At 36.1% G+C, this 21,672-nt stretch overlaps 2 protein-coding genes across 4 annotated transcripts in view; one reads left to right on the forward strand and one right to left on the reverse strand.

Annotated features, from left to right (window-relative positions):
• Positions 1-11,736, reverse strand: part of LOC144967810 (sphingomyelin phosphodiesterase 4-like) — a 24,925-nt gene extending 13,189 nt beyond the window's left edge. The window contains exons 1-9 of one of the 3 annotated variants that reach the window (XM_078905468.1): positions 11,707-11,736; positions 11,327-11,398; positions 9,801-9,884; positions 5,586-5,807; positions 5,025-5,123; positions 4,057-4,274; positions 3,468-3,639; positions 2,519-2,593; positions 1,365-1,409 (exon numbers count right to left, since the gene is read on the reverse strand). In XM_078905468.1, coding sequence (XP_078761594.1) covers positions 1,365-1,409; positions 2,519-2,593; positions 3,468-3,639; positions 4,057-4,274; positions 5,025-5,123; positions 5,586-5,807; positions 9,801-9,884; positions 11,327-11,362 — 951 coding nt within the window. In that variant the 5' untranslated portion in view covers positions 11,363-11,398; positions 11,707-11,736. Of the gene's footprint in view, positions 1-1,364; positions 1,410-2,518; positions 2,594-3,467; positions 3,640-4,056; positions 4,275-5,024; positions 5,124-5,585; positions 5,808-9,800; positions 9,885-11,326; positions 11,491-11,706 lie in introns of those variants that run through there. The other 2 variants (XM_078905467.1, XM_078905470.1) reach the window with 2 other exon arrangements.
• Positions 11,737-12,029: 293 nt separating this feature from the next.
• LOC144967811 (mitochondrial ubiquitin ligase activator of NFKB 1-like) lies at positions 12,030-20,740 on the forward strand. The gene is made up of 4 exons (XM_078905471.1): positions 12,030-12,265; positions 15,225-15,424; positions 15,859-16,042; positions 19,359-20,740. Exons 1-4 carry the CDS (start codon positions 12,152-12,154, stop codon positions 19,950-19,952), a joined length of 1,092 nt encoding a protein of 363 aa, XP_078761597.1. The 5' UTR covers positions 12,030-12,151; the 3' UTR covers positions 19,953-20,740.
• Positions 20,741-21,672: the final 932 nt, after the last annotated feature.

Below are 21,672 nucleotides of genomic sequence, written 5' to 3' on the forward strand. Positions count from 1 at the left end.
GAAATACAATAAGCTTATATATGCCTCTTTATTCATCCTCTCAAATATAGACAAATAAAGCAAACCTCATTTGCTGAATTTTCAACATTCAGGGCTGCCAAGTTCATATAGTCAAAATGAGGGACATGTTTGGTGTGACAGCGGGACACACCAAGGAGTTGTGATATCACAGGTAATATGGAAATATGCATCAGAGAAAAAAAAAGGTTTTTATAAAAAATAAATAGACAAATAAAATCAAAAAAGAAACATATTAAATAAGAACAATTGGGAAAATGCAGGACAATTTTGTCATGTGTGGGGCAGCAGGATAAAGCCTCCAAATGCGGGACACTTGGCAGCCCTGGACTTAGATTTTATTATGTATGTAATGCAAAAAAAAAAAAAGAAAAAAAAAAGAAAATTAAGGGATTTTGGTTCTCAAGAAAATGAAAAATTGATTATCTAATTTTGGAAAAATGATGTTTTCAAACAAGAATTAAGTTAAAATCAAAAGCCCATTAAAAGACCTAAAAATGCTGGAAAACAAAATCACCAAAACTTTTTCAAAGTCAAATAAACATTCGTAAAAGCAAAAACACATCACTGGGTCTTGAAATGTCTACACACATTCTACAAGAAAGTCACTATTGATGTCCTAACCCCTAAGCTTAAACCAATGAAATTAGTTTTTCACACTCCTTCCAATAGCTTTTGAGTTTGAAGAGCAAATTAAAAAAAAAAATTTCTGGTTTTTTAAAAATGGAGGAAACTAAAATAAGATTTTGCAGTTGCAATGGTGAATCAGTAAATTATAACATTTATCTCTTCAAGTATAAAATCAATTTTGACTCCAAATGATTGTAGATTCATTCATCACAATTTAACCACTCAGCCTATGTATCTTCTGTCATTGCAAAGCTTGATTTTTTTTTTTTTAACTACCGGCTCACTCTAAAGTCAATTGAAGTCTTTAACGCTACAGAGATCGGGATCAGCCTCGTGAGCCTTATGACAATTTTCATCATATTGTAAGTAGTAGAGATATGATGATAGCCTTTCACAAAGAACACAGAGTATGCAACTGAAATATTCTTTTTTTTTTATTGCACTCTTCTTAAGATGAAGAAAGGTTAGGAGCATGTTAATCAAATATCTGAGTCATAATTCCAATAATAGTCAAGAGGTTTTACAGATCTGTGTAGTATAAATGCTGGATACATTTGTGTTGAATGAACTTAATCCATAAAATAAAACATTATCATAATGTGCTCTTTTTTAAACAGCGTTAAAACTCAAAGTACAAATATTGATATTTACAACAAAACAAAATATATTCAAAATACTGGGTAACCAAAGCTGCTTGCTACACACTTTATACTCACATTCCACGTGGACCAAATGGGATAACGTTGGGAATAGGCTGAAATCTGATTATTTTTTTCAAATATTTTTTTAAAACACGATTTAAAGGGAATTAGAAATCCAACATGTAAATTATGAAAAACCAAGGAATTGTACACTCAGGTTCATTTTTTTTTATACTTGAGAGAAATTATAATCAGTGGAAATCTTTTGCAGTTAAAAACTAGAAACAGATTCACTGGTTAAGTGGAACACGGAGATTTTCATTAATTTTCCTTAAACTTCATGTAATAAAACTTCTAATCTGGAGAAGAAAAAATAAAATAAAAAAAGAATCCAAAGAGTCCGTGTTTTAACATTAAAAAATCCATCAAAACGAGGTTATTTCTTGATTTAGTTTCTCTGGGTTGAATAATCTCAATGATCCAAACCCAATGGGTATGGCTCAAACTGAATAGGAAGGATAGTTTCTCAAAGTGTCGAAAAAGTAGTAGTAGTAGTAGTAGTAGTAATAGTAGTAGTAGTAGTAGTAGTAGTAGTAGTAGTAGTAGTAGTAGTAGTAGTAGTAGTAGTAGTAGTAGTAGTAATATAAACTTTGTCCACCCTGTTTCATTTCTTTGAAAAGTTATGCCTGCTATTCTTTTTGAGCCAGCTACATAGTTTTGCCACCATTTTTATCTAAATACTTGATATTGATATCTCTTTGTCATGTGAAGTTACAAAAATGACATTTTGACACAGCTACACATATAGAGTTTATCCATATTGATGGAAGGTCCTCAGAAAATCCTGACAAAGCTAAGAAATAATATTTCTCAAGTTGCTTCGGTTAATTTCATTTTTTAAATGGATAAATCAGGCAATGATCAATATACGATTCTCTCCTTCCTATTTCCTCTTCTTGGTCTCATTTAAGAAATTTGGATGGTGAGTTTTATCAATGTGATCAACAACTCTCAATCTAAATTTTCAATCATATTAAAATGTGAAGGTCCATGTAATGAAACCCAAGAAAATTTAACATAAAAACTTAAGACATTAACTGTTTAATTGTTACTGCAGTTTTTCCTTTGAAAATTTGACGACAGGACATACCTGCCGCTGGAAAATTACTCAAGTATATGATTTCACTCATTGAAACTTCTGTAAATTCTATTTTGAGGAAAATACCAACCTGAAATGTTTGTGACATTGAGTGCGGTTCGACACCTGCTCCATAATTTTGATTCAACCAAAATTCAGTAAGAATCTGAAGAGGGAAAAAAAACAAAGGAGATGCAATGGGTCAATTGTTTAAAGGAAAATGTGTTACTCAAATGAAGAGTTCATGACCAGGGACAGAAAGGATTGGAGAAAAATGTGATTAATGTTTACAAAAGATGATTCGCTTCTTGATGCAGTTGTTTTGGGGAATTTCAGGAGAAGGAAAGCATCCAGATGTTAAGTAAGATCTTGAAATAGATTCACCCACAATTGTCAGTCTGATAAAATTGTTTAGAGATTTATCTTAATGTGTGTCAAGGGATACTTGACATTTCGAAGTATTTATTTCTTTCTTATTTGGGCATGTTGAGCAACAGCTCACATTCTAGAATAGCACGAAAATTAATGCCGCTGCATGTTGTAAAATAGATAAACATTCATCACTTTCATATACGGGGTAAGATGGTCAAGTGGATATAGCATTGCTCTAACATCATGATAACCTCGATTGAGCCTCACTTTCAGAATATTATTCCTTTAGCAAAAATCTCAACCCCTATTGTTCTCTTTGTGGCATTAGTTATTTTAGAGCAACCACTTCTTGATTAACTTGAAAGAGGAAACTAAAGACAATTTTTTCCATTGATGAATACAGGTATTTTTCAATTTTAATTTTATTATTTAAATTGCAGTTTATATTGTTTTTAACACTTCAGACTTAAATTCAAAATCAATCAGAATTAAATCCTAGTTGACCAACTTTTCCCTTTTCCAAATTCTTCCAACTGCATCATGAGTAGAACTTATACTTTGACCTAAATATACATATAGCAATCACCGATAAACTGCAAATTGTAAATTGATTATTTTAGCAAAACAAATTAGCTAAAATGACATAAAATGACAACAACCCAATTCACCTGTAGGAAAGTTTCAGACTGCCATGTTTCTGTTTCTCCTTGGTCAGCTATGTGAGGGAGATTTTGTTGATGTTGCTTTTGGGCATTGATAAAGCTGGACTTGAACAGGGTACGTTGGGGGCTAAGTGGATGACCCATATAACTTGTATTGATTTGCTGATGGCCTGGAAAACTATCGAAATATGAGAATGTTTAGATGGTTTGAATACCTTTTCAAGACGGTTATCTAAAAGACATAGTGGTCTTTAACAGTCATAAGATCCACGGAGCTAGAGATTCTGGTTTTGAATGGACAGTAGTATTTACTCGCTACCCTGTGGATAGCATGCTAGTCTATTACATACCAGCTACCCAATCACTACCAGATGACTAGATGGGAAAAGGAGCCACAAGGGGGGGGGGGGGGTTTACTATAGATATAACTTTGGAGGGAAAGATTTTATAATTGTATAATACTATTCTAAGCAAATTTCACTGATGATTTTCCTAAAAAAAAATCTTTATTAAATTGTTATAAGCATAACAAAAAATAAAAGAGGCAGGTAGTTATAACAAAATAAACAAGGAGTACAACGACATAAGATCTTACGCAGCATGGGCAAATGTGCCTTGTGGACGAACTGGAGAGGACACAAACTGAGGAGAACTGGGAAGGGAGTTTTTATCACATGGGAAAAAGTAAAGCAGCATATCATCGATGACCACTGGGTAGACAAAGTCCAAAATAATTGGCCAGCTTTCATTCCTGGCACGCCATGATGGACTGACAAGGGCATAGGCAAGATGAAACATGTACAGCTCAAATGCATGTACTGAAAGAGTTAAGGATATTAAGTGATAATGATGGAGATTACTATTCTGACCTCCTAGTATTTTGTCATTAGTTCTTTCAAATATACTGTATACTGAGTTACAAAATCATTTCAAAGACTGGGTAATGTAAATGTTGCTGCTTGAAGCTTAAAGAAATAAACAACAATGTGAAATTTAATGAAAGCTTCAATTTAATCAACGAAAACAGATAATGTGGACATTTCAGGTTTCCTCTTTATCAACAAAACAGGATGAATGAAACATTTGTCTGTAGTGTTTCCTTCATCCTGTTTTGTTGATAAAGGGAAAACCTGAAACGTCCATATTATCTGTTTTCGCTTATTAAATTCAATTTTGTTTTTTTTTCCTTTCATATTGATATTTATTTCAAAGACTGTAACAAGTAAGAGAAAGAAAAAGAGAGAGAGAGAGAGAGAGAGAGAGAGAGAGAGAGAGAGAGAGAGAGAGAGAGAGAGAGAGAGAGAGAGAGAGAGAAAGAAAGAGATAGAGTGGGAGGGGGGAAGAGACGATCATAAATGGAATTGTGCTTGAGAAATCAATAAACAATAAGAGATGAATCCATTAGAGGTAGCCAGACTCAATAATTTTTTTTTAAAAAGAAGAATAAATTGATTTTCAGAGGAAAAATAGGAACTTTTTCTATTTCCTGAACGATCTACACATTTATTTATTGATTGGCAAAACAATATTTTTTAAAATTATGTCAGCTTGAAACAAAAGGATATTCAAAATAAGAACAGTAGCATTTGAGCTTTGCATTTGTAGTTTGTTAGCGTAGAAAGAGGGTATTGCTCCTTCTCCAATCATGTGTCTGGTGGGAGACTGAAAAGGAAGAAACGATTTAATTGCATTTGAGAATCATGAATCTAAGTTAGATCTAGTGGAAGTACGCCGTGATAGGCCATTATCGTCTACAAGAAAACATCATTAATGATCATTTAATGTTAAAGAAAACTGGTTTAAACTCTGGGTCAGTTAACCTTAAGACTCTAATACTTTATTATTGACATTTAGGTCACTGAATTATCCTAATATCATGATTTCATTTTTTTTTAATTTTCTAATCCTTTGATTTCAACAAGAGTTGTTTCTGAGAAGAAAAGAGAACAAACTTCAACAATTTCAGTTTAAAGCAGTAGCTGAGAAAAAAAATTATTTTTCCTTCCTTATGCGGACCATAATTTTGACATAATTTAGACACTTAAAAAAAATATTGTAAAGAAGAATAATGGAGTAAAAAAAAAAAAATCTCTCAAATTGAAAAAAAAAAAAAATCATTCTTACAGGAAGACACTGGAGAGGAAATTCATATTGAGCATAAGGATCTCCCTGCAAAGTATTAATCAGCTTCATCATGGGTCCTCCAGGACCTAGAAGATTTCTGACACGTTGGAAAAGCTCTGGGTGATTGCGTTGGTAAATGGAATCCAAATGCCATCCAGAATACTGACTGCGATCAAAGTCAAATATTTCGTGTAACAATGATGGTAACACATTTCTGAGATCCTGGAAATAGATCAAGAGAACATTTCAAAACATTACGTAACACATCAATCATTGATTCATCTTTTTATTGTAACAGCTAGAATTTTGACAAGTCAAAGTAATGACCAGGCTGAAAAAAAATATTTTCACATGTATATACATGATGATCCAGTTTTACATTCATGTGTTTCAAAAACACTTAACTTATACGACTAAATTCCACTTTTAAAACGAGTTCATAGTCAATGGCAGCTGCAGCTTCTTATGGTTCACACTATTATGTTATGACGATCGACCCAATCAGCAAAGTCCGGTCCGCATTCGTGCACCGTCGCGAACCCGCCTGGTAGCATCGTCACAACACACCTTTCGACTAGATGCTCTGCCGTTTCGGGTTCTTGCCCACAGCGTGGACATAAAGGACAGGAAGTTAGACCCCACTGATGTAACGCACCGGCCGTTAGGCAGCTCCTCGACCGAAGCCGATTCGCAGCTACCCAGTGTCTCCTCTTACTGGTATCAAAGCCTGGCAACTTCTCACCAAGCTTAGAGGAGTGTAGGTCCCCGCCCCCACGAGGGATTGAATTCGTCCAAACCGACTTCCATCTCGTATGTGCAGCTCTGTCCGTAGTCAGGGATTCTGCGTACAAGGGTTGCCGGGACTTATTTCGGCTCGAAACGGGGCACCGTTCATTATGCGCATGAGAGGGGTATCCCCATTCCCTCTCTCTTTGATCTTACTCAGCCAGTTTCCCGTAATGGTCTCCCTCCGGACATCGGGGGGCTGGATCGCTGCCATTACCGGGCCCCATTCTCTAGGGGTTGTTGCTAGCGTTCCCGACACTATGTGCATCGACTTGCGAAGTTTTACATCCACCTTCTCAACGTTTCTGCTTCTACCCCACACTGGAGCGCAATACTCCGCGGTGGAATAGCATAGTGCCAGGGCGGATGTTCTCAGGAGCGCTTGGCTAGCGCCCCAAGTCGATCCCGCCAGCTTCCTCAGAAGACTATTCCGCTTCTCTATCTTCCGGGCAACCCCTTCGAGATGAACCCGATAGGTAAGACTGCGATCCAGCGTCACTCCTAGGTATTTTGGACGCGGCTCATATGGGAGTGGCTGGTCCCCAACTAGGACATTCAGTTTACGGGTGTGCCAACCACTGCATAAGTGAAATGCAGTGGCCACGGTTTTTGAAGTGTTCATCTTCAGGTACCACTTGTCGAAGTAGGATTTGAGTCTGGTGACGTCCTCGCTGAGTACGCTCTCGAGACGGGTCCACACTTTACTCTGAGTGACGAGTGCCCAGTCGTCTGCGTATCCCAGCCTCAGGGAGGAAGTGTTCGGCATATCGCTAATGTAAACGTTAAACAACATTGGCGCAAGTACCGACCCCTGAGGGACCCCATTCTTCAATTTCCTAACTTTGCTCGTGACGTCTCCCAGCGCGACGTGGAATTGACTTTCCCCTAAGATCGAAGAGAACAACTTCAAGGTCTTTTTGCACCTTATGATTTTTGCAAGTTTGAGCATTAATCCATCGCACCAGACCGTATCGTACGCCGCTGATAGGTCTATAAACACAGCACCTGTTTGCTGTTTTCTCTCGAATCCGTGCTCAATATGCTCTGTAAGGGCAATGACCTGCTCCGTGGTGCACCTCCCTTCCCTGAAGCCTGCCTGCTCAGGTGGCAGGGCAGCGTCTAGGACCGGCCCCCATCGGTTTAATAGAACACGCTCCAACAATTTGTAAAGACAGCTCAGCAGCGATATGGGTCTGTAACTGTCTGCCTCCTTCGCCGGCTTCCCTGGCTTCAGGATGGCAACTATCTTCGCATGCTTCCACACTTGTGGAAGCTTTCCGTTTGCAAGGATGTCAGACATTGCCTCTGCTAGCCAGGCCCGTGCCCTGGGGCCCAGATGCGTCACCATATCGGGATATACACCATCTATCCCAGCTGCTTTGCCGTTCTTCACTTCGCTAATGGCTGCACCCACTTCTCGGGGACTGAACGGGGCCGTCCAGTCCGACTCCTCCGCAGGTAGCGAGTCCAAAATCGTACGGTACGCCTTGCGGACACCGCGCTCAAAAGCCTGATTAGGGACCCGCTTGCTATGGTTCTTAATATTCTTGGCAATTGTGTCTGCCTCGCATTCCGGTGCAGCCTTCGCGAAATTCCGATCTGGGTCCAATTTCTTTATCAAACGCCAAGCGTGGCGGCTGGAGTGTGTAAAGTCGAGACTTTCCACGGTCTCCTGCCACCGTTGCTTCCTTCCCTCTGCCAGAGACTGGAGTAGTCTATCGGCTGTGTCCTGGGACTGGGTCTGCTCGTACTCTCGGTACAGCTCTTCCGACTCTGCTGTCCAGCAAGGGGTGTAGAATTTCCGTTTGCCCCGTGGAATAGAGCGTTGAGCGCTCTTAACCAGTAGCCTACTAAATCTGGTTATATTCTTGGACTTGGGAGGAATGGCAGGGCAGACCTGCTCGATATAGGAACTGAATTCCTCCCAGTCAGCCTTCCTGAAATTCCATCTGCAAAGTGGGAGAGACTGCACCCTCGGTATTGTCACCCCAGCTGTGACAAGAACCGGCCTGTGCTGGCTATGCGGAAAGTCCCCGAGGACTGTCCGCTTCACCTGCAACGGTTCACCGTTCGCGCCTTTCATTACGAGGGTGAGGTCTGGAGTATACTCCTTCTTATGGCGGGTACCCCGGAAGGTACCCTTGGCTGTAGGATCGTACACTAGGTGTAGATCATTACAGTCCATCCATGAGCGGAGTTGTCTTCCTGCCTCGTTGCAGTCTCGGTAGCCCCATTCGTGATGGTGGCTATTAAAGTCTCCCAGACAGATGGAAGGATGGCTGACCACCGGTACCGGTGGTGTAGTCCAAGTCGCTCTAGGTGGTTTGTAAATATTATGCAAACACAGTCCACCTACTTCCACGGAAATTCGGTTCACCCCATTGCTGTCCGTTACGCTCTCAATGACCCTTACCTTCGATGGCTCTTTAGCGTAAACGCTAACCCCTCCTTTGAGTCAATGCCGTCATCACTTTTGCAACCTTTTCCATCTCTGTTTTTAAAATCTCATGAAAAAGCACCTAGAAGGTCTTGATTCATACCACCGCAAACAATTGGGTTGCGTAATCAGAGTCTATTGGCAAGAGACAATTACAAATAATGATCTTTATGAAAGAACCACGGTCCAATGCCTGAGTACAGTATTAATAGAACAGCAGTGGAAGCTATTTGGTCACATCTAACATCGAGATGATAACATCCCAGCCCAAACTGCAGTGACAGAATATTTCCTGCAACAAATATGTAGGGAGACCACCACCATCAAAAGTAACTACACTGAACTAGGATCTCTCTACATATCAGAAATTTCTGAACTCAAATGAGGCCGAATTAATTCCCAAAGAACTAAGAAAAACTGCAGTGCCCTCCATACTAAAGTCACAACAAGATCCTGACAGCCTCAAAACTCTGGCCCAGGAACGTGACTAATGAACACCATTAACAATATGGATGGGGAGAGCAGCTATACTCTTCAAATTTTAAAACTCTTGGGCTGAATTACATGATTCTCAGCAAGCGTCATTCAGACTGCGAGACTTACTACTTACTTACTTTTAAAATCTATATATGACAAGATGTAAAAGGGGTATATGAATATGCCCATATTCACATATTTTCAAATTAAAGTGCATATATTTTCTTAATGTGAACCATGTTGAATCCAATATCGAGGAAGTTTTTCATCACAGATCAGTTCTTACAGCTGTAATGATAACTGGATCTAATCTACAGAGATTTCATGAAGTTATAGTTGACATGGAATTGATCAAGATACTAGCAAGCCAATTCTAAATACCTAGCTCAGAAGCAAGATTCACACCAAACAGACATAAGCTACAGGCTACTTGCATTTTTAGCAACAACATAGCAAACAAATTGATTTAAATTGAAATTATTCACCACACATAAAAATCTTTTTAAAACTACTACCTTTGTGCTGACAGTTCTTAGGATGTCTTCCATGAGAATGCATCTTTCAAGCACAGGGCGGTCACTTATTGCCTGTAGTCGATCCTGATGTAAAAAAATAAAAAAGAAATACACTACTAAGAGCAGCACAAATAAAGCTTGTAGAAGGCAACTTTACAAAGAATCCTATAAAATGTAATACACTAGGTGATGATGATGAATACACAAATTCATACTAATTTGTCTGGTACCCTTTGAACAATTGAATACACTTAAATACTTTCTGCCAGATCTAAATCATACCCAGCTCACCAAAGACTGACTGTGGGCAGACAGTGGAGATTGGAAAAACATTAATTGTATTGTATCTCTGCAGACCAACATGATCAAATTTGACTAGAGTGAAGAGACAGTTCATGCGATATTAATCATTCAAAATAAACAGCCAACGATTACTGTTGATCTATTTAGACCATTTAAAAAATTAAATCCTACCTTTAAAAAAAGTTTAGATTTAAAAATGCATCCTCTTTCTCTAAAAATAAAAATAAAAAGATTCCCAACTTGATAATTTTGAGTGAATTTCAAGTTATTTTTGAAAGTATTTTGGCACTGTTTCACGTTAGAATGTTCTTCATTCTGACTTATCAAAAAAACAGTCAAGACGATATATCAACTGCTTCGCACAACATCATCCTAAAAGTGATTGATTGCCAATGCTGAGGATAGCATGTACCTATATAAAATTACGATTTTTGGTCTTCAGAAATGAACCAAAAGAACTGAATTTTTAAAAGTCGAATCTAGTAATCTAGTGAAATGTCATGAATTTAAAAATCTGCCTCCTTTTAGGCTGCCAAGTCATCCAGGTCAACGCCCATTTTTTTTTTAACCTCAGATTGCGGAGACAGGCAGACAGAGATGTATGCATTGAGACATTAAGTAACATTAATGTCTTAAAGAAAGACAGAAAAGAATTTCCTCCCCCCCCCCCCCCACTCTTACTCTACTAAATCTAAGAATTTAAAAAAGAGAGTGGCCATTCTCATCCTGGGTGAGAATAGAGGTAGTGGGATACCTTCTCGCTAGTCTCACAGTCTCGGTCACAGAGTCACACCTCTTTATTAACCAACAGCTAGGGTTAGCCTAGCCCCCGCCCCTCCTCGCTACTCTCACCCTTGTATTAACCTAACCAACAGGTAGGGTTAGCCAAGCTGCCACCCCTTCTCGATATGCTCTTTCGATCATCATCTCTCGTGACTGCTTTTAGTGATTAGCACAATTAGGTGGTACTGGACGTAAGGAGGGTGAATGGCATGGTCAATTAAAATACAGGGGCAGGGGTGAGAATAGCGAGGTGCCACTACTGTGTCACTACCTCTATTCTCACCCAGGATGAGAGGTCGAATTATTTTCTATTCTCACCCAGGATGAGAATAGAGGCAGCCTTTTTTAAAAATCCGACTAATCCAAAAAATCCATGGATGGCATGGAGGAATGGTCCTGGTCAGTCATGACGAAGAAAAAACAGAAATAACAATACTTACGACTATACTCGGTGGGTTTCCAATTATTTTCGCCATGTCAGGGATATGAACTCTGTCCTTCAATGTTTATTCCTGTGTATGAAAAAATAAATAAAATAACAACAGAAATCCACTCGACCGACTCCCTCTGGATCAGCTTACTTTCTTCATTATTCGAAGGCAAAAACAAATCAAGACTGTTGAAATTGCCAGTTTTATTTCTTTATCAAAGAGAATAACCAAAGAAATAATGAAAATTTCTCCTCATCTAAGAGTTCAGTTAATGCACTATAATATATTATTTAGTATCATTTTGATGATTTTATATTATACTCAATGTAATATGGTGAATATTTTTATCAAATTACTTAAATCTAGAATAATCTCAACAGAATTCCAACCTTTCTCTCTTCCTTCTCAGTAATCTTCGTACTTAGTACCTGATACGCTTTGCTGGTATTCTATGAGTTTTCTTGTGTAACGACGTGATTCTATATAGATATAAAGTTTAAAATGTTGTAGGCAACAGGTCTGTGGAAAGTATTTTTGTCTGATGTCGTGAGTAATGATTATTCTGGTGATATATCTAAGTGCCTTAAACTCCACGATGTCTTTGTCATGATCTCTCAAATTAGTTTAATACTTTGTAAAGATTATTTATGTTAAGATCTTGTTGAAATAGAATTAATTTTGTTTTTGTTTTTTCACTTTTATTACCTCAGGAACCACATTTTTCGTTTTCCTAGAACTTGGACCTTCAAATGAACTGAAACAAAAGCAAGAGACTAAACAAACTTATATTTCCGATGAGCAAGCTTGAATTTACTTAGCAACGTAACACTGGCAATGTCTGATTTTGTTGATAAAATTTTAGGTGTGAGCGGTGGCGTTTCAACTATCCTTGCTTTCGTCTTATATAAATGCTATAAGGGAAGGCGTGAATATGCTGAGGAAGTAAAGGTAAAAATGTTTTAAATCACAGACTTAGACTTTGGCATTTTCTAGAGAATTTCATCATAAAAGTAAAGCTCAATAAATCGCAACATTTTTGCTGATCCCAAGGTGTTGCGCTTATCTGGAGTGGACTGAATCTCCTACATAAGCTCACTACCATAGGGTACAGAAAAAATAACAATTAGATGGGGAAAAAATCCCTTTATTTGTCACACAAAAAAAACAACATTTGTCAAGGGAAGCAAGAACAGCAACAAAAACAAACAGGCAAGCAATCAATAAATAGAAGAAAAAACTCGCCTCTTCAACATAAAGGAGCAGTTCCATAAACGAAAATTAATACAGTTTACACAGGGGAGCCAAAATCTTGGTCTCCCTAGACACTTCCTTTTTGTTTGGCACATGTCGCTATAACGGCTGTCATTATTCCCAGACGCCTGCATGTAGCAAGTGGGCAGAAAGGTTTTATGCAAAATGCCAAACTAGGCGTGAAAAATACCAAATATTCTGGAAAAAATACTAGTGGTTGTGTCCCAAAACAGTTAATATATCAAGTGATATTTAACACAAGATGTAAGTAAATAGTGATCAAATGTCAAATCCAGCTCTTTTTAAAAAATTATTTTAAAGCAAATGGATCAATGAAATTTCTTTTGTTACTTTGATCTGAAAACGTCAAACTGGCATTTCGACTTTTTATTTTCAACCAGGAAGAAAGTTGTTAATCATCAAATCTGTTCATAGTCCACCAACCATTTAAATTTTCACTACCTACCTACCTGTTAACTTTATTGATCATCTCTTGTTTCTATAATTTGCTCATTCTGGCCACAATTTTGGGGACGACCGGGAATTATTTTTTATTTCGCGGACAAATTCCTATGCCATGGTGTTGTTCACCCCAAAGCCCAAAACCGACACCTGTTATTTTCCTGTCTGCTTCGCACAAGACAATACAATTTAGTATCACACGTCCACAAAACTAGATCCAACAACATATTTTTATTCGAATCAGAGATGAAAATAATTACCAAAACAAGGAAGCAAAAATGGTGGAAATATGTTTAGCTCATATATGAATTTAAGATATTCCGATAGCGGTGTGGATAGACAGCTCAGTGGGTTAGGCCACCTTTCATTTTACTCCTTTTAGCTGCACAGATTCGAACCTGTCGTGAACCCCCCCCCCCACACACACACACACACTTTTTTTTTAAAAAACTTTTTCTTACTTTCTTCCCAATTGATTTTCATTGTTTTCACTTTTGTTCCGAGTTCCGAGCAAGAGTTTTTTGAATTTTTTATTTCTCCGATCGATAATATTATTTCATTATTTAATTTGCTCTAGATCTATTATTGTTTTTTTTTGTTTTGGTCAAATGATGATAATAATAATGATAATAATAATAATAATAATAATAATAATAATAATAATAATAATAATATTGATAATAATAATAATTGTAATAATTGTTATATTATTATTACTATTACCATCATAATCATTATTGTTTTATTATCAATAATAATATTATTTTTATTATTAATACTCTTATTATCATACTATTACTATTATTTTTATTATTATTATTATTATTATTATTATTATTATTATTATTATTATTATTATTATTATTTTATTTGTTTGTTTTTTTTTTTTTTTTTTTTTTTTGTTATTATTATTATTATTATTATTATTATTATTGTTAACACTATTCCCTGCTCCAAGGGAAATCTCTCTTTTTCTTTTTTTTTATATTTTGACCTAAACCTTAGAGTTTTTTGTTTGCTAAACCTTTATGTAAACGTTCCGTTTCTGAGCATGAATTTCTTAAATTGTTTTTATTTTTAAAATAGTTATTGTTTTTTTTTTCTCCTCTATCTGACCATTTGGTCGCTCTCTGAATATTTCTGTTTGTTTGCTTTTTAATTATTTATTCTTTTTAGACACTATTTGAGATCGGAGTGGGGACGAATATATTTGCTAGAAACTAGAAAAAAAACAAGAGAGAGAGAGAGAGAGAGTTTAATAAAAAATAAAAGAGGTGGGGGGAGGATCGATGGGACATTTATCCCTTTCAACGTTCTGTAAAAAGAAGACGGAATTAAAAATTATTTTTTTTTTTAAAAAGTGACCATACCAGGATTCGAACCCACAACGTCGATTATGGTCAAACTTCCAGGGCAGACGACTAAACCATTCGGCCATGACACCCACTTCGAAGTCGACGCATATTGTGTATATGTAGTCACAACTGATTTTAATGTTGGTTGATTTTATGTTTTTATAGATATTTTATTAACTTTCCTTATTTCTATGTGCATCTGGAAACATTCGATATTCTGGAATGTGGATAATTGTTTAAAAGAGCAGAGTTTCAAATATGCGTCTGGGGATAATGAAAATTCGTTATCCCCAGACAGGTGTCTGGGGATAACGAATTTTTATTATCCCCAGACAGATGTCTGGGGATAATCACAGCGTCGCTATGATAGTGGGGGGGGGGGGGTTGTTTTTGTTTTGTTTTTTTAATTTAGAGCATGCTGGAAATGTGTGCAAATCTATTTTCAGATCTTTAAACCCCCCACCCTCCCCTTTCAGATCATTTTTGGGTCGTGTATTTTGTCACTTAATTTACATTGGAGATCCGCAATTTTGTTTTTAAGGCTTGTAGGTTGAAGGTTCCCTCTTAACTCATCTAATATTTTTCCTTTTTTTTCGGATATTTTTAAAAGACAGCTTTTACATAGTCCTTAACTGGCAACATATGCATTCCTCAAATTGAAACCTAGTTTCTTATGGACTATTGAGAGAGGAAATTGAGCATGGTAAACAGAAATTCGCATTTTCAATCTGAGATGTAGCTCTATTAGGAAATGCAGTGGTATTTATATTTATAGTTTTTAGTTTGTCACATGCTTTTAGAGGCCTGAATCAAAATATGATATGTTCTTGTTTTTCTAGAAAGTCCCTATCTTACAACCAAATGCATCTCTCTACGAAAGTCTTGAAGATCAGGACCAGGCATGTCTTGCTTATGCTGCTGTGGAGGGTTTTGTCAAAGATCTTGGAAGATCAGTATCAAGCCATCACCTTCCAGTCAAAGGTGTCATGATGCGTACACAACTCACAGAGCACAAATCAAAACGGATCAATGGTTTTTGGTAATTTATTTTTAAAAGATCAATTTTTTAAATTCTTTTTCTTTTGGATTTCAAATTCAGCAGCCTCTAATCCAATGAAACTATTAGCAACACAAAGTAGGTTCTGTTCAATAAGATCTACCAAAACTTCCCCACACATGTCATATCCAAGTTTCTCTGTACATTTTTTAAAAATTTGAATGCTCAAATTGAACAAAAAAATTCCTTATTTTAAATGAATCATGGTGAAACTGATTTTGTTTATGATTAGAATCAAACTTTTGTTGTGTAATTAATTTTTAGGGAGGGGTTTTGAGTGGGATTTCTTTAATTTGAACTTTGTGTTTATACTGACACTGCATCAATTTTTGTAGGAATTGATGAATTTAGTCATGATTATGATTATCGTTCATTCTTTTCATTTTTTATTTATTTAGTCTTTTTTTTATTGATAGGTCCGAGTCAAAGAAGGACCTCCGTGACAATCTGCAAACAGTGCCATTTGCTCTGTTCAAATCAGAGGACTATGATCCAAAGTACATGGTTGAAGTCGTAAATCCACAGGCCGCGACCCATCTCCAGGAAGAAATGGACATGACACATGATAAGTTTGAACCTCATAAATCCAGTCTTGTTGAGGTATGAATATTAGTTTGTTTTTTTTTTTAATAAACTGCATAATTGATACTGCATTCATTTATATAGCCACTGATCGGTTTTGTCCTGGCCCTGGCCAGATACCCTGGCTGAGAGGGAAACAGTCAAATGTATAGGTAGTGTGGGGAGATGATATTTTTTTTCCTTGTAAATCATCTCTCTGTTATTCACTGTATTATGTTTTGTTTACATATTATATATGATTTCTAAACATTGGAGTGTATTCCTCTTATTGGGGACCTGTGGTTGTGTCTGTATGAGACTTTTGGTGATCTCAAACTAAGTACTTTGATAATGTGCTCTTGGAATCTACATCTGTTCTCTATTTGAACCAATTCCCGTTCGTCTTACCTTTTCTTGGGTGCTTTAATTGTAATTCTAGAACTTTTTACTATCCCATTTTCTTCCTTTTTATTGGCGCTGATATGACCTTAATGTGTTGCAAGCGCTGTAAAACCATTAAAAATAAATAAAAAATAATAAACTGTCTTTAAATGAATATGGATCAGTATTATATTGTGACCTCGTGGAAGCTGAAGGAGTGCATGGCCTTAAGTTTCATGAAGGCAATTGGATATTTTGATTTTGGAATGCAGTCTGCAGAACATTTTTTTTTTAAATAGAAAAATAGAAATAACAATATGCACATGAATTTTTTGTGACATTTTTATCTTCATATTTTACAAAGTTGATAAATATAGATATATGAGGACCAATTGATTTTCTATTTTCACACGGGGGGGGGGGGGGGGGGCGGTTATATGTTTTAAAGAATTAAATGTAACACCTTCCGTGTGCATTAATTTTGATATAAATATGAACAGTCTTGGTTTATTTCAATACAAAGTACACAAAAGTCCAATCTATTTCTTGATAGTATGCCATGCATAAGGTTTGTATTTTTCGTATAAATTGGCTTTGACGCAATCATAATTAAAAGCAATGAAATCAACTGTTTGGACAAGAAATGTCATGTGTTGGTGCTGATATATTTTATAATGCCACATCAATGGAGGTCATGTAGCAATTTCAAAAGGTATTGAGATGGATGGATGATATTCGCAATATTTTGTCCTTGAGTTGGGAGACAGCAATGAATATTGTAAGATTGCTACTATCTTACCAAAAAAGTGATGTCTATTTTGTGACCTTTACTGTTAGAGATTTTATCATATTTGTTTGGGTGCGATAAAAATAAATTGGAAAGGTTTAAAAACCAGTAATCACCAGACCATCACTGATACAAGTCTTAAATTTCACCACAATCAAACCAATTAATTTAACTTTATATACAAACATTTTCAGGAAAATATATTGAGAAATATTGATTTGACAATTGTTTTAATAGATACACCTCAAATTTGCCATATCGAAGATTTTGAGCTATTTCTCAAATTTTGATGTGATCTGTCGACCCTCCAATTTGCTTTATGACTGTGCATAGCTTTTAATTTCCATGACCCAATTGATTTTCTATTGTCTTAAATAATGATTCGACCCCATGCAATTTTAATTGACTCTTTTGGCTCTGCTTCTGTATAAACCTGCGTAGACTCTTAGACACTCTTTGACATTATGTCCATATCATGCTACAGTCCATTGGATTCAAGTCAGGACTCATTGAGGACCATTTAATCTATAGAAATAAATCAAATATGATTTCTGCATTGTTTCAAAGATTATGTAACATTGTTAAAAGAAAAACTTATTCCAAAATCTATCCCGATGGTTATTTGGTTTTCAACAAGACAAGTGCAACTTTCTACACTAGTAAAACCACATTACTAAAAACAAGATGCAAGTTTGGAAATTTTTTATATGTAATATTTATACAACGTTGGCATAACCAGCAGAGTTTCTTAACCAATCATCTGGCAAATATCATTCTTGTTGCTTACACATATTTGAATGTTTATGATTTCTTCTTCATAATGAAATAGCATCATACTTTTTTACGTTTTGTTTTTTTTCTTGTACCCTATACAGGCCTGTAAATCTTCCGTCTATTGTCGGATTTCCGACAGTACAATTTTGCTCTATAAGTGCTAAAAAAAAATGTTTAAAAAGATAATAGTAAAAATAAAATTCGTAATGTCAAAGAACAGAACCAATAAAAAAGAAAATAAAAGACTTTTATTTCGTTCCTCCAAAAAATTAGATTTTCTTCCGTTTCAAATGCCGACTTAAAAAAAAAACAAAAAAAAACAATTTTTATTTGTCGCATCAAAGACAAAACAAAACAAAAGCTATAATATTATCATGCCACCTACACGCTCCTCTAGCCTGGATACTGTGCCACAGCAGCGAGAGAGAGGTCGCGAAGTTCGCGCGAGTCGTCTTCACACACACACACCTAGTCAGTAAATAATGCACACACAGAAGTGTGTCTTACCGGACCGGAAGGTTTCTCTCTATTTTGCTACCGACATACATGCATATCTCCGGTTCTCATATCGTTTTCTCTATATTTTATTGGTTCCATCCCGATGTGAGACGGAAAAAAAATAATGCGAAATAATTTTTTTTCTTCGAAAGCTCTCGCACCACCTCTTCTTCTCCTTCTTCTTCTTCTTCTTATTCTTCTTCTTCTTCTTTTTCGTTGTCGTCGTCTTCTTCTTCTTTTTCTTCTTCTTCGTCTTCTTCTTCTTCTTCTTCTTTTTCTTCTTCTTCTTCTTCTTCTTCTTCTTCTTCTTCTTCTTCTTCTTCTTCTTCTTCTTCTTCTTCTTCTTCTTCTTCTTCTTCTTCTTCTTCTTCTTCTTCTTCTTCTTCTTCTTCTTCTTCTATAACAATTAATCCAAATAAACAAAAGAATCAGCGTAAACATTTAACATAAACAGGAGCGAAGATACACATCCTTCAAAAGGGTAGGAATTGCTCTCTTCCTTTCATTTTACAACTAACTCAGACCTGGGCCCTCAAATAATTGGGATTTTTTTTTATTATTTTTTTTTTTTGGTATCATAAAATAAGGACCTTGTTATAAATAAGTAGGGGAAAGTGACATGATTTGACTAGTCAATTGACGTGTCATGTCTGTGTTGTGTCCATATTTTTGTCCTGGTGTGTCTATTTTCGCGTGTTCAAAAAGTTCCGACAATTTTTTCACCAACCATTTACAGGCCTGCCTATATATAACCTGCTGGGGATATAAATAAAGGATTGTGCATTGCTTTTGAAATTTTCTATTTGAGTGTGTATATCTCTTTTCTTTTTTTTTCATTTTATTGGCTTCAATCTCATATTTTCTTCCCTTTTACTTTCTCTGCTCCAACCCCTCAATCTTTTTAACCAAATATAGATTGGTCTTGACCGACTGTTTGGTGAAGTGACCAGAGGCATTCAGGAGACAGAGACAATGCTAGTTAATGGCACATCAGTACTAGCATTTGGTAGGGTCTTTCTTGAGCGAGGTCGTGCTAAACTGGGGCCCCCGTTGGAGGATAAATATTCATACATCATTACGAAAATGAGTCTAGGAGAGTTAATCAGATCGTTTGAGTCTCAATCAAAAATGTTTAAAGTAATGTCCATCATATCTGCCTTGCTTGGTGGTGGTTTACTCGTTTGGCTTGCCTGCAGAAAAATAAAGAGATGGTTACAGTTGAGGGAACAGAAAATTCAGTTTGAAAAAATCCGGAAAGCATTAAAATCTCAGAACTCAAGAAGGACTCAGCCAGCAAGTGATACCAATAGAACAGATAATGTTGGAGATGTGGATCAAAATTATGAAAACTGCTGTGTTGTCTGCTTAACAAATGATAGACAAGTGATTGCTCTACCATGTGGCCATGTTTCATCTTGTCTGAACTGTGCTGAAGCTTTGCCTGCACCAAAAAAATGCCCAATTTGCAGAACTGATGTTGAAAGATTTATGCAAGCCTTCTATTCATGACTGTGATAATCGTCCTTTTTAAAATTAGTTGATATATTTTTATGTCTAGTTAAGGCGTTAAGGATTGAATGTGAATTGGTATGGAATATCTTTACCTTCAATTATTATTTATCATTTCTTATATGGATAACATTTTCTTTCTCCTTGATTTTGATAACAGTTTAAAATATATATCAACGGTAGTTTGCACACATATCTTTGTTGTTGTTGTTTGTTGCTGTTCTCGTTGTTTAATTGTGTTCTTTTTATCTGATGATGAATTAATTACTAAGTTGGTCTGTGTACGTGTTTTTAAAGGGTTTTTTTTTTTTTTAATTTTATTATTCAGTGTGGGAATCAGGGTTTGTATACTGAGCTTATAAAATTTGTCTCATTAATTTATTTTTTTAAATATTAGTAATAGTGTTGTTATTTATGGATTAAAAAAAAAATTAATTTGTGATGATTAATTATCTCAGGGACTTTTAAAGGGTTTTGTAAACATGTTACCATAATTATAATCATACATTGATTACCTGACTGGGTTCTTGTGTTTTGTTTCCCCTGAGTGGTGGTTTATTATTTGAGTCAGTCAATAGAGGCAATAAATTCATTGCACAGATTTGTTGCTTTGCCCTTGTAGTGCTGCAACTTTCAAATCATTTTCATGTGAAAAATTATTGGACATATGTTTCAGATATTATTTTGGACTTTGTTGAGTATGTTTCACTTTTTTATTCTATATGGTTGTTATGGGAATGGCCCAGATTTCATTAATAAAACTGAACTTATGAACCATTTGTTTTTAATTTTAGGATTTCACTTTAGTTTGTTTGTTTTTTTTTTGTTTGTTTTTTTTTTTGTGTTTTGCAACAACTACAGTGCAACCCCTGGATAACGACATTGCCCAGGACTGAAAAATTATATCGTTTTCCAGGGGTGTCATTATTCAGGGTTTTTTTCAAGATGGCGGGAAACGAGGCATGGTGAGATCTGTGAATACCTAACAGTGCGAAATGCAGTCCAGTGCCTGAGAGAAGACACATTCAAAAACGTTAGAATGAGTATTTCTCCTGTTTACAAAGGGTAGAGATGCTATGCGCTTGGCTAAGAAACTCACAACATTGCCATCCAGAAATATAATGGACCAACACACAAAACTATGTGTAACCTTGAACGTTTATAGTCTGGTTGATACAGTTTAGTGGAAATTACTCATAATCATGGATGGCAAAAAACAATAACAAAGACCTGAGTGGTGTCAACTTCCTTCTATCTATACCAGTTTCGCTTTCACTTTCAAATGTGTATTGTCTTATTTTGATCATAAGCAGTGCTTGAACGCCATTTAACTGGGTGGGGTTCCTGACCTCCCATAGTGGGCAGGGGGATACATACTGTGTCTTCTCATCCCTTAAATCTGTTTTCCAACATGCTTTATGTCTTTGTCTTGGAATGAGATTACTTGGTTTTGTCCAGGCCCTGGCTTGGAGGGAAACAGTCAAATGCATAGTTATTGTTTTGGGAGATATTTTTTTTTCCCTTGTAAATCATCTCTCGGTTATGTATTATTATATTTGTTATTTTGAATGTGTAATGTAAGCATTTAAGTGTATTCCTCTTTGTTGGATTTTGTGCTTATGTCTGGATGAGACTTATAGGTGATCTCAAACTAAGTACATTGGTGATATGCTCTTGGAATCTACATCTGATCCCTATTTGTTCCCAGTTCCCCTTTGTC

The sequence above is a fragment of the Berghia stephanieae genome, chromosome 3, assembly GCF_034508935.2.
Source record: "Berghia stephanieae isolate SIO BIC M18660-M18661 chromosome 3, UCSD_Bste_1.3, whole genome shotgun sequence".
Taxonomy (NCBI): Eukaryota; Metazoa; Mollusca; class Gastropoda; order Nudibranchia; family Aeolidiidae; genus Berghia; species Berghia stephanieae.

Excerpts from the sequence above, each read along its gene's own strand:
- LOC144967811 (XM_078905471.1), top strand. The coding sequence starts at position 12,152 with ATGTCTGATTTTGTTGATAAAATTTTAGGTGTGAGCGGTGGCGTTTCA. Across the intron at positions 12,266-15,224 it reads AATATGCTGAGGAAGTAAAG|AAAGTCCCTATCTTACAACC; the intron begins GTAAAAATGTTT and ends TTGTTTTTCTAG. Across the intron at positions 16,043-19,358 it reads ATAAATCCAGTCTTGTTGAG|ATTGGTCTTGACCGACTGTT; the intron begins GTATGAATATTA and ends AACCAAATATAG.